This window comes from Colletes gigas, unplaced genomic scaffold (genome assembly GCF_013123115.1).
Source record: "Colletes gigas isolate AHSC1104 unplaced genomic scaffold, ASM1312311v1 Colletes_gigas_Sc00011, whole genome shotgun sequence".
NCBI classification, from domain to species: Eukaryota; Metazoa; Arthropoda; class Insecta; order Hymenoptera; family Colletidae; genus Colletes; species Colletes gigas.
The window spans coordinates 1,985,724-1,999,459 of record NW_025106640.1 but is presented as its reverse complement, the minus strand read 5'-3'; the positions used below and the strand labels follow the sequence as shown (position 1 = coordinate 1,999,459).

Here is a 13,736-nt window from a genome sequence, read left to right as displayed (position 1 = left end):
TTCCGCGTGCAGGCAAGCTGACGAAAACGACAAACGAGAGGACTCTCGTGATCGCGAACGGAAAAGCTAAAAAGGTTTGTACGAAAGGAGAGCGCGAGGCAAACGCGATTACCATTTGTCGGCCCTCGAACTTCGTACCTACACCGAACAATGAAAGCACTGCGAGTGAACATCCCCACAGAAGGGTCTCATAAGCGACAGAAGATTACAGGCTATGCGGATGCTAAATTACACAAGGCTAAATCGTACGAGGTTTTGATTCATCCTTTCTGCAAGAAGATGACCGCGCGAGTCTTACATCCGACCGTGTACGGTCGATCGTTAATATTCGTTCTTCGTATCCGTTTTTATACATTTAAATAGTATACTTTGTCACCCTCGTACCTGTATAAAAATTAATAATATACGTGGATCATTCCATTTGCGACGGAATAGCCATCGATTAATCTTTTAGCCTTGAACGTCACTATACATACGAGATAATTGCACATGCATAATTCAAAGAGTAAAATTATTCGTAGGTGAAGTCTTTCCAAGTATTTTTTTTACCTCTAATGTCATTTTGGTACACTTTGGAAAACAATATACGATTTTTTTTTAAATATAATCAAGCATAAATAATCCAATCATAAATATTGTTATCCAATATTTCTTTTTAAATTTGTGCAATTACGCATTGCAATTTTTTTTTATATTATTATAGAAAAATATACTTCATATATTAATATTTTTTAATTATTGCTCCCGAAGAAGACCAAAATATAAATTGTGGAAAGATCTCGCCTGGCAATAATTTTCTGTTTACACCAACTAATAAATTAAATTTGTATTTCAAAGAGCAAAAAGCTACCTTTACAAATACAATAACGTAACGCGAATACTTGTCAAAAAATATCTACTTTATCCTGCAACCATAACAACTTCTCTGTAACCATACTAATTCAACAACATCTTTCAACAACACCTTACACCGTCCAAAAAACATTCCAAATAGGAAAATTTTTAATCACTAGTAATTATCTTCTTTTTTTTTTTTGTGGCATTTTCAGAGTCACTTATTTATACGATGCAATAGAAAAGCGACCAAAGTGCGTAAGAAGTAGCGCAATAGCGAGAACCGTGAAAAAGTATATAAAGAGTGCAAAAAAAGCTGCGTATAATGTACAAGGGCAGTAGATCTTCCAACGTTTGATCGATTCTCACGATTTTCGACGCTTTCGTGCGACTCTCGTGTACGCGATCGTCATACATATACGAATATATATATATACACACGCGAATATAGGGAAATAATCAGAAGAACGAACGTCGATCCACGAAAGTAATTTACTTTCGATCTCACCATCGCGACAAGGTACTGAAATAATTGCTCCTCCGATCGAGATTCTCGATACAACGAAGATCGTTCGAAACCGCGAAAACAATCACGTGGAAACTGTGAGATCACGACGCTCGTGACGAAAAACAGTTGCGAGATGTCGATTGGAAACGATCCCAGATCAGAAACGCGTACGATGACGAACGTGACAAACACGGCCCGTGGCAGACCAGTCTCGAAAATGCACGTCAGAGGAAGAAGCTCTTCCAAGAAGATCGTTCACTGCTCCCTGCCAAATTGCGAGAATAATCGCTCGGGATTTCCAAACAGCTCCGACGAACTTACCATTCGTGAGCAGAAGACGTCAAGAGGACGCATAAACACTGAAACAATTCATATTATTGCGATAATATCCTATGTTCGTAATTTTGGGAGTCGAGGGACTGAAGAAATTCACTTTCATCAGTCGGAAGATATGAAAGAACGTCCCTAAAAATTGCCTAGAAGCGTTCATTTAACCCCTTGAGGAGCAAACCATGTGAAATTTTTGAAAAATCTCAAATTCGCACTACGATATCGAAAGTAACATCAGATGAGTCGTGATACGTTTAATAATTCGTATTCGTCACAATTTTGTCTTGTGTCAAGGGGTTAAGAGCAGATCGAAGATACCAGGACTTTTCTGAAAGAACGATTGCTATAATAAACATCGTCGAACTCTCGTACCAGTCAGAACCAAAGACGTAATAAAGTGCAGTAATTCCCACTTCCATCTCTGAGTATAGCTTACAGTTAAAGTGAGTATTTCTGTATTTTTCATCGTATCTTTACGGGAAGTATTACCAACGAATCGGCGACGTTCTCCCGATGAAAACGAGTCCAAACACGATCTAGTTCGTTCAAAGTCTTGTACTTCCTGCAACGGTGGCGCCACCATTGCGCGTCAAACGTCCGCAATTAAAAGTGATCGGAACGAGGTCGTGTTTGGGCTCATTTTAATCAGAAAAAGCTCAGCGATCTATCGATAATGTGCTAGCGTAGATACGACGAATAATATAAAAATTTGAAGACTTGTAAAGTTGAAAGTGGGGATTACCATAGCCACGAAGAATCGTCTCTAGACGCGATTCGAATCGTCTTCGTCAGCTTGGGCCTAGCAAATCGGCGGATGAACGACGGGTCGAGGGATCGTCTGGTATCGTGGGAACGCGATCGAGCATGTGTTCCGTTCCTGGAGGATGTTCGCGACCGTGCGTGTTCTCTTGTTCGATCTCTTTTGTTTTTGGCTTTCCGCTAGGCGAGCAGCAACTCACCGCGGTGATGGCGTTGCTGTTGCTGGGGTTGCTGTTGATGATGAAGCTGACGATGATGATGATGGGGATGGTGGTGGTGATAATTGAGCGACGAGGACGGCGACGGGCATAGACTGCTGCCGCCACCCAGTTGCTGTTGTTGTTGCTGTTGCTGTTGCTGTAGCTGCACGTCGTCGCGGGTCGGCGTCAGGTCCAAGAACAGACCGGAAGTCGCTGAATCGATGCAACTGCAGGACTCAGTGCCGGTGGCGTTGCAGCCTGGACAGCAGTCGGTCTCCGTGGCCAAACTCATCGGCGTCTCCGGCGAATCCACGGGTCTCGTGCCAACGAACGAGCTCTCCATCCAACACAGCTTCACGCTCCCTTCGAGGACAAGTTTCATTTCATTAGACACACACATTCATGAGGAACTCGCCACCGACGTTCTCCTCGAACATCCGTCACGGTTCCGCGACTCCGCGCAGCGATTCGTCAACAAAGAGAGAACGTGGCGAACGCGATCTCGGTCTACGGTTACGCAACATGGCCGCGGATTATTCGTGGATACACGTTCTCTATCAAGGAATCGCTAACCAAGTTCGCGGCGACGTCCGAAGCTCACACCCGAGGCGTCGATCGATAGGTTCTCTGTCGAGGCGACGCGCGTCACAGCGATTAATTCGTATTAGTGAAGCTCTAATACGGAAAATATTAATTACAATAAAATAAAAAAATAAAAAACGCAAACAAGCTGACGTTACAGGCTCGAAAATGTGCAGACCGGATATATCGGCATACGGGCACACGTTAGTGACAGATTGCACGTCACAGCACAGTTAGTTAGTAAATGCTCGATAGCGAAACAAAGCTTCCGAATCCGAACACCATTATAACGCCCGGTGAACCACATGTGGGTCACGACGAGATCCCTACCCGGGAGCACGCCGAATATAGAACGAACGTGGGCTCTATCGACAGTCTCGTATACTTTTTAACCCTTTTACGGGTCGGACCGAATCTGGAACGTTCAGCTTTTCGTTCCTAGGCTCACGTTTACCGAATGCAAACACCGAGTGTGAAAGACGACGAAAAGCTAAATACTCTCTTTTCTAGTCATTACAGATCTAGCAACGTGTAAAATTGTATAATTACGTTTTGAGTTCGTCTTACAACGCGATGAGAAAAGAAATACGTGGTTCTAATCGAGAACATTCTGTTCCACGGATCTCCGAATGTTTCGATATATGCAAAAATTTGTGCAAACTTTACGCTAACACTGTATCGTACGTTGGATACGAACACAGAAAATTTACACTTTTCGTTTGCATCAGAGACAAGTTTAATGCAAGACTACATGTTTAACCGTTAGCTAGGCGATGTTAGGCACCTTTCCAGACTACTCCAGGTAAGGGGAGCGAACCGTGTCGATGGCATCGACGACGACGATCGTCGCGAAGTGACCAAGCCAGCCACGTGTTATCTTCACGCTGTTCTCTCGATGTTTGTTTTAATTTCGTCTTAAGGTCGTCCCGAGTGGCGGGTAAGTTCGCCCGCACCGAAAAGCGTACGGAGACAGAGGGGTGTGATTTAAACTTCAGGGTAATCTATTTCGGTGCCACGGCGACCACAGGGGCTACAAGGCTATCGAAATAGCAACCAGTCGCCTCTGCATACTTTCGGCGAGACTCTCGTGATTAAAGACGAAGGTAGAGGCGAAGACGAGCGACCCGGAGGTTCGTGACAGAGTCGCGAAACAGAGGAGGATCCTTCTCTCTGCCCTTTCTCGTTCAGCGGGCATTTTTCTTCCTTTCTTCCCTGGGATTCGACCTCGAGCGAATATCTATGGTCTGGAAATACGGATTTTTGGTGTCAAGGTTGTGTTAAACGCACTTCAGGAACCCGATGTGTCTCGCTTGACAAACTTGCCACCGACGATCGCAGGGGAGGTCCTCCGTTAGAGAGCAGTGGTTTTCTTATAACTTTGTTATCCATGGCGACCCCCAAAGGGACCTCTGGGGGGCTCGAAACTTGCACGAGTCACGGCTAAATCGATCGATCCGAATTTAAAATAATTCAAACTCGTAATTCTCTCTCCATATTTCTAAGGAAATGCGTTATTTCTTTTTTGTTTTTTATTTATTTAACACGTTAATGGTCAACGTTCGATTAAAGACCCGATAGAGAGGTACAAATGTAAACAACAAATAACATAATAAGGCCAACAATACGCGGCGTCTCCAAGCGGTAACCCATCCTAAACTTGACCACGTCCAATGCAGCTGCACTTCCATGACCGCACGAGAATCGATGCTCCCAACGTGCCACGACCGCTGACATTTTTAAATTCATTATCGAATAACAAGCGTTGCAAATCACAAAGTGGTAATCGTTTAAGGTAACATTTGTGGAATAAGTTTGGTGTGACAGTGTATCTCTGAGAAGCTCTGTATCGTACTTAAAATATAACAATAGAACGACCGGAGTATCCAATAACGTTATTCGAAGCTTTCTCGCGGCGTCAATTTGCACGATTACTCGGGGTCATCGACGGGTTCAGGTGGATCACGAAACGGAAAAGAACGGTGGTATATCGCGCGTAAACGAAGGGACCGTGATACTCTGAAAAGATACGGACGGTATTGCGAGCACGTTCAAGTGCAGCATTCGCAGAATGAATGGGGAATCCTGGCGTGTACGGGGATACTAGTTTTGCCATCGTGAAAGGCCTGGTTCGTTGAATGGGTGGGGGGGTGGTCGGTCTTTGAAAGCGATTTTCGTTAGTAAACAGAACGACGAACAGAGACAGCGAACTGGTAGGTGCTTTCGACTAGCGACAGAGACGAGTAGAACAACAGAGAGTAGGTAGATGTATAGAAAACTATTTTACAAACATTCCGTCGCAGATGAGATAAATAGTATGTTGTGTAATATATCAGAGACAAACAGAAGAAGAGAAGGCGTCTAGGCCGCAGAGCGGATGCAGAGACATAGAGAACACATCAAGATGGAAAACTCAAAATTACCTTTCTCGTAGAGAGTAAAAGTGGTGATGGTTGTGGTGGTGGTGGTGGGATGTTTTTTGGCATGGGTTGTTTAGTGCTCACCTCTGGGGCTGGTTGACCTTGCTCCGCCCCTGTCGTCCCAGTCTTCGGGTCGAGGGCGAGGCGACAGCCTGCCACCTCCAGCAACCTCCTGACCGCTTTGCACGTAGTGCACAATGGCCGAGGTTACTTCCTTTATCGAGTTCCTTACTTCTAGCTGCTGATTCGTTGTCTGCTGCTGCTGCTGCTGTTGTTGTTGCTGCTGCTGTTGCTGCTGTTAAAGAGAACGACAGTTTTACTTTAACGTTAGCCCTTGCACAATCCACGCTCCGGAGTTCGCAAGTTCTACCTCGATTTGTTAGGAAATGTGGCGATGCTTTGCAAAATGGGAATTCTATTCTATTTTTCTGGGGCATTCTTTGCATTTTCAAACTTCAAAATCCTCCAATCCGTTCAGAAGTTATGATGTTTTAAACGTAAGCATGAAACTTTAGGGGAATCATTCATTCATGGTCAGACATTATATATTCGGTAAGGAATTTTTTTTCTCGAAAGTCAGTAGGATTTCGAGGGTATGTGTAATGACCAAAAATGATTGCAATTAACCCCCACAACCGAAAATAATTTTTCCAAAACGATTTGAAATTTTTTTTTTCGTCGAAAAATTTTACACATTCTCGAATTTTTTTCTCGAAAATGCGCAGGATTTCGAGGGTATGTCTATTCACCAAAAATGATTGTAATTGACCTTCGCAACCGAAAATAATTTTTCCAAAACGATTTGAAATTTTTTTTTTCGTCGAAAAATTTTACACATTCTCGAATTTTTTTCTCGAAAATGCGCAGGATTTCGAGGGTATGTCTATTCACCAAAAATGATTGTAATTGACCCTCGCAACCGAAAATAATTTTTCCAGATCGATATAAAATTTTTTTTTTCGGTCGAAAAATTCACACCTCGAATTTTTTTCTAGAAAGTGGGTAGGATTTCGGGGGTATGTGTATTGACCAAAAATGATTGTAATTGACCCTCGCAACCGAAAATAATTTTTCCAGAACGATTTGAAATTTTTTTTTTTCGGTCGAAAAATTCACACCTTCTCGAATTTTTTTCTAGAAAGTGGGTAGGATTTCGAGGGTATGTGTGTTGACCAAAAATGATTGCAATTGACCCTTGCAACTAAAAATAATTTTTTTGGAACGACTTGAAACTTTTCAATTTTACCGAAACTCTATTTTCTCTATTGAGGGAAATTTCATCCTAAGATCATATTAATTTTTTTCTAAATTATCCCTGTCTTTCACAAGCGACGACAGTGGTTCATATTTTTTGTACAAGCATGTGGAGCTGAATTATTCTTCGTGACACATGGGGTTTGGTACAGAACTCTCCACTCGTTTAAAGTCTTAAAGGGGGTCACAGTATGCGAGGACTTTTAAAATATTTAGATACGGTATACACCTCGGGTCAAACTCGAGTACACAGCTAATTTATTTCTCGCAAAATATGTGCCTCGCCGTGCGTTACAAACTCGCAGTTAATAGATTACTTGCACTTTAGAACGTTGCAGTTTATCGAATTCCGTTACCTAAAATTATATTACACCGTCCTGGTGCTCTTGAGTTTCCATTTTCCTACAAAAAAATACCACCCTTCGGGATTAATTGTATCTCTTTCAGTGATTATATAATAAATCTAGATCTTCGTGGTAAACATAACGGACAGCCTGTTAAAATCGAAAGTGAAGCGGATAGTAAAATACACAATTTTAAAAATAATATTTAAGGTATTTTGACCCATAGCCACCAGGAATATTCTACAAACAAACCGATCGATGAAAGGTTGTATGAAAAATAGCTACGTATATTTTGCTTCCGCCTAAGAGGATTTAAAGTCAGAGTAAATCGAACCGGAAGCTGCCCGGAATAGGGAAAATAATTATAGCTTAAAGGTACAAATAAGTTTATAATATAATGGAACGCTGATATATAGTTCGCAGCCGGCGTTGTTGTCCGTTTAAAATTGTTCGAAAATTCGGAAAGCGAAGTTTGGCCTCGAACTGATCGCGGCCATGACTGACCCCTGCCCCGCCCACGTTCTCCTCGCTTTCCTCTTTGTCCAATTTATTTTTAATTTGCGCAGACAGCGCGCAAATGCTCCGAGGTTTCTATAATTAGAAATTCTGGCAGAAATCCTCGTCCTGGCGTCTCGTGGCCTTTGCAACCCGCGACAAATTGACTGTTACCCGAAGCGCCCTCCGGAGAGGTTGAACTGCCCACCGTTTTCCCTCGACTTCGCGAACTATTTCGTTACAAACGAACCGTGTTCCGCAAAAATATCCCCTTTCGCGAATCCGCGTTTCGTATTATCGTTAGAACTCATAAAAATATACAGTTACAAAAGAAAACTACGAGCTGGAGCATTGGATTCCGTTTCAATTTTAAATTGCAGATGGTTTCAAATATCTAAATATCAAACGAAGATCAGTATCTTGCAGAAAATATTTTTCTTTTAAGATTATTTTTTCAGTGTAGCTGATATTAACACTTTGATGAAATACTATACAGGGTGTACGACGACCCCTGGAAAAATTTTAATGTGGAATTCTAGAGACCAAAATAAGATGAAAATGAAGAATAAAAATTTATTGATGAAGGCTTCGTTAAAAAGTTATTAACGTTTAAAGTTCCGGCTGTAGAACGGCAATTTGTCCACCTACTCGAATTTTTTTCTCGAAAATGCGCAGGATTTCGGGGGTATGTCTATTCACCAAAAATGATTGTAATTCACCCCCGCAACTAAAAATAATTTTTTTGGAACGATTTGAAATTTTTTTTCCCGTCGAAAAATTTCACACCTTCTCGAATTTTTTTCTAGAAAGTGGGTAGGATTTCGGGGATATGTGTAATGACAAAAAATGATTGTAATTGACCCCCCTAACTAAAAATAATTTTTCCAGAACGATTTGAAATATTTTAATTTAATTGTTAATAACTTTTTAACGAAGCCTCAAACGAAATATTGATATTCTTGATTTTTGTCTTATTTTGGCTTCTACAATCTCTCAAGGTTGGCCGAGTACCCTGTATATTAATTTGCTTAACTGTTTCAATTGTAAGCTTCAAACAAAAATTTTAAGTTTTGTACGAAGTTTAATTTTAATTTTAATGGAACGTACTCTGATCAGACTTATACTTTATAAGCAATTTTAATTACTCGTGGCATTATTGTTGTACGAATTCTCTTCCATTCTGTCGATGGAACAGGCTTGGAGAAGCATTCGGAGTAATTTAATTTCACGGGAGTATTTGCAGCAACACAAAAGCTATAGATTTTAAATGGAAATTAGAGCGTTCGTAGCGACGTATCGACTCTCTTCGTAATTTCAGCCATGTACGTTATTACTTAATCGAAAAAGTTTCGAATAGAATGTGTCGAGATTCGCGAGAACTTTCGGAACACGTGAGTAGCTTCCCACAGTTTCGTTTAAAATTTTCCAACTGTGTCACTTTGATCGCCGTTGCGGCGAACTTAATATTCCTTTCGCGTAATTGAAAATGTCTGGCATCTAATATTTGCTTGATAAAGGTTAACCGTCGCTATATGCAAACTAAACAGTATCACTTTTGCATATTTATAGTGTAGGAAGGTGATGCTTTTCGATACTAACCTTGTTTGCTGCTTGCAACTGGGGAAGAATACCCTGAGCAAGACGTTCTGCCGGTGTTCGTGGATTTGTCAATCGTTCTTGCGAACGCCATCCCAAGTACGGCTGTCGATGATTGAACGACGACCTCGCCGAACTTGCTGGCGAACTTCCGGCGCTGTTCAGCAGACTGGTACTCCATCTCGAGAATACAGGTGGTGTGGGACTTGGACTTAGAAGGGCACCTGAACAGATCCAACAGGAACGTTCGTTAACGTCCACGATAGCTGTTTTAACCTCTTCCGGGCCCAAACGCGGTAAACAGCCCAAAAATGATGCTACATTGCTTCGTAACAGAGGTTATAAGAATCGTGACCAACACTTTCGACGTATCGATAGGAACTAAAACTCAATCACGATCGTGATTTGTTGTCCTCGAGCCTGGCTCGTGTATGTTACGGCCGACTTTCTGTTCGCGAGTCTGGCTGGTGACATTCATGTTTGAGGCCAAAATCTTCATCACGAGTCAGACTCGTTAAAGCACGGGAAGAGGTTAAAAACAAATATTTCATATAAAAACATGTCGACGATTATAATGTAGTCGAAAACATCAGTTCTCATCTGATCATCCAAGTGCAGCTGCATTGGTCGCGGTCAGCTGCAGGATGGGTGACCGCTTGGATACACTGCAGTTATATTATTGTTCATTTTTAAATTGTTTATATTACATTCATAGTTTAGTACTTTAGTTTATATTATGTTTGTATTAATATTGTTAAAAAAAACTATAAATAATAAATAACAAGTTGTTTCGATATTAGCTACTCTGCCATCCAGCAGTCTTCTTCACGAAAAAATTCAGCAATTTTCTGGGGAATTTGCAGTTATATGCAATTGTGCTTTAACACTTCTGCACCGTCATGCACAGATGACCGACACTAATGTTTACTGTGACATCGTTTCTCAAGAGGCGACATAAAAATTCGATTAAAGTTGTTAAGTAGAAATCCAACGGATGGGAGAACTTTCAATAAAATTGGCCGAAATAATGGTACTCGAGAAAGTACAAATTATGAAAAAATCTGGAGCCAAGACTTTTATGAAATCGGCTTGGCAGACAGTGTTGATAAATATTTCTGTCTTTAGTCCATTTGTTGAACGACGAAGCAGTTGTTCATTAATTTGTATATTTTGTATTCTAATTATAAGCAAAGTTTGTACTATGAATTCCAGAACACGCTATAGTTTCACGTTTGAGGCATAAGATACCGCGATACCACGTTGGAATCTTGACTCGTTTTACAGCCTGTGCGTTACACGATCCGTCTTTGAAATCGATTACGGTAGCAGACTTTGATCGACGATTTTGTAAGTCGAGCGATAACTTGCTGGAGGAATAAAAGCCCGTAAACTGTCCAACGCTGACACAGTGACCGGACGCTAATAAGTTTCTGACAATGCATCATCTTCCATCTTTCGCATAAATAATTTTTAAAACATGAAACAGTTATCTTCCGGAAAAAGATCGACAAGAATTTTAATTCAAAACTAACCCGTTCAAACAATTATTTACACGGACACAAAGTTATGAATTTTACCCCAAAACACCCCCGCATCTACATTCGAATGATCACTAAATTTCAGACCAATAAAAAAACTTTTCCAATAAAAAATACTCAGCAATCAATCGTCAAGAAATTGCAACAGTAAAAATTACCAAAAAATTTGTTATTCAATAAAAAATCAAGGTCACTCCAATTTTTTTTATAGAAAATGTATACTTTTCTATACATCGATCGACGTGTCTTTGTATTCTCTCTAACAAAGTATCAACGCTCACAGGTCGAAAATTGATCAGTTTGGAAGTTACGTACGTCAACAGCGAAGTCACGTACGCGTGACAACGGCCGCGAAAGCGTTAAGAATCGCGAGTCCACCCCCTCAAACGAAATCCAGGTGGCGCGGCAGCGTGCGTGGCGGCGGCGTAAATCTCATAATTAGAGCTCTCCCTCAACAAATTGTCTTCTCTCGTTAGAAGCGTCCTTGAACGTTTCCGAGCCACCCTCGGAGTCAACCCTTCCGCGGTAACCCGACGTGGATTAGCTCGGTATGTTCCCTGGGCCGCACCAGACGAGTGGCGGGGGTCGAATTAATCGAGTTAACGTGCCCGGCTAAATTTATTAGCCGCTTCCTATTAACCGTTGCCCGTCGTGCCCAGCGAGCATCACCGACCACGTCGCTCAGAGACGCGCTCAAATGAAATTGGCCGACACTCTTGCTCGCCACGCGCTAATTTCGGACGCTCCTTGTCTTTTTACGAGCAGAGGCGTAAGCACGTTTCGACGACATTGCGCCATTTACTGCGAATTGCTTTTAGCCCCGCCGCGCGGAATGTATCCCAACGTGGTTGCCTCTTTTTTCCCCCCGCAAATTTTATAATCCATTTTCCGGACGGAAGGTCGATCGACATGTACGAAAGCCTCGACGTTAATTTCCTTAATGCATTGGGGGGGGCACGAAACGGACGGGGGATCTCATCCGTGCATCAGATTGGAAAATTCTTATTTCGTTCGTTTCAACGTCGTCCGGTGGATACGCATTTCAAGACAGTTTAGACAGTTTTTGTTCAAGATTATTCTCTTAAATGTCACCGATGGGTTGTTTGATACCTTTGTAATTGAACCGTGTTCTTCGAGAAGGTGTCCAAAGTGGGAGATTCCCACCCTTTCTATTTCAAACAGGACACCTAGAAGACCTAACCCAGACTTGATCTAGACATCGTTTATTATCGTTAACCCGTGACTTTCGTTACTTTTATTCCCTACAATGGTTCATAAATAATTAATTTGCACGTTTAACGATATTTTCTCTTGTTTCGCGAGAAAGTGGGGGGACAACCAGTGCAGTGTGTTTTTCTGTTTCGATGGAAAGCTGGTCGTTCAAAGAGTATCTCGCAACGGGATGGTATTTACCTGTAGTCGGCTGCCTATTGGAAGACGACGAAAGGGACGAGAGGGAAGTGGTTTTCGAGCCCAGAGCACGCCATCCTCCGTGCTGCGACGCGTCGGAGTGCCTCTTTAACCGGAAACCATCGCGAGCCGCGGGAGAGTTCTTGTACCAGTCCGGGACGTTCAGTCGCTGCAGTGATCTTTGTACTCTGAGCTCGTGTTCGCTGGGTACCCGTTCGCCAATTTTCTGCAACTCGTTCTCCGGCGGCTGTAAAATAAAAATAAAATGCCACGATCAGCGACCCGAGTGCATTCAGTTTACCGGAGTGCTTTTTCCGACACGACGATCCCCCCGGCTTTCCAGCTACGATTCTTACGGCTAGATTCCAGCGAATCATCCCCCGACTCCATCGCGTTTCTCCAGATACGACGGCCAATTCGCTTATACAAATAAAATTGCAAAGGATACGACGGTTGAATGGAAACGAATTGAGCACTGTCTACGTTCAGCTGTTTTCATTTTATTACGTTAAATGGATTTAAATCTTGAGTGAATTTTAATATATTAACCCTTTGCACTCGAGGGCCCCGCTATGGAGACAATGCAAATAATTTTTAAGTCATAACATAAGGACAAAGACAATAATAAAAAAAAATTGATAATTTTTTGTTTTTTTATATATCATAACTAGACTGCGAATCTTCATGCAAATTCATATTTTTATTAATGAAATTAATGAAATTGGAGCTTTGTAGAGGGTTGTCTCAACCCCTAGATATAATAATTCGTACCTTACTTTAAGTATTTCTTATATTCTTGCATATTAACTAAATTCTGTAGTTTTTTGAAAATTAAAATTTCCCATAAATGCATAAACATCCGCAGTCTAATCATAACATTTGTATCCATAATCAATTAAAAAATAATTTACTTATTTGTAAATATGATCTTTTCACTAAAATTGCTTCGAGTGCAAAGGGTTAAGAATTATTGATTTACTTGCGTCGATAATATAGTAGAAGAATATCAACATCTTCAGTGACATTTAACAAGTAGAATTGAATTTTGCTTTCAGGCAAATACCTTGAAACAAAATCAGAAACAAGTCTAGAAATTTCCATACAATGTTGGCAATTGTTTAGAATGTGTTTCTCGTTTTACGCGAAACGCTCGTTAAACGTGTCCCGTAAGTATATTAAACGTGAGAACTGTGTTTCGACGTCTGTGACTTCCACGTTACGCAATTCTCGATGCGCATTTTCACGACGTAATTATCGTGCGCCGGCAGGATTCCTTTCTCGTAATTATTATCGGCAAAAGTAACGAGTGCATCGCGTTCACTCGATATCCCCTGTAGCGTGAGTGGAATAACAATTTTCTTAAGTACAACTATTACCAGGATATTAGATACAACACAAAAGTTATTAAAGATCGTTATCTACGAACAGAAACAAGTTCCACGGCACGGAAACGCCGCGTGCCCATTAAG

At 41.5% G+C, this 13,736-nt stretch overlaps 1 protein-coding gene across 8 annotated transcripts in view; it reads right to left on the bottom strand.

Annotated features, from left to right (window-relative positions):
- The window catches only part of LOC122398432, a 100,115-nt gene that overhangs the window by 17,584 nt on the left and 68,795 nt on the right, over positions 1–13,736 (bottom strand). For 6 of the 8 annotated variants that reach the window (XM_043398266.1, XM_043398267.1, XM_043398271.1 and 3 more), the window contains exons 7-10: positions 12,271–12,514; positions 9,323–9,543; positions 5,715–5,925; positions 2,632–2,994 (exon numbers count right to left, since the gene is read on the bottom strand). In XM_043398266.1, coding sequence (XP_043254201.1) covers positions 2,632–2,994; positions 5,715–5,925; positions 9,323–9,543; positions 12,271–12,514 — 1,039 coding nt within the window. The remainder of the gene's footprint in view (positions 1–2,631; positions 2,995–5,714; positions 5,926–9,322; positions 9,544–12,270; positions 12,515–13,736) is intronic. The other 2 variants (XM_043398270.1, XM_043398269.1) reach the window with 2 other exon arrangements.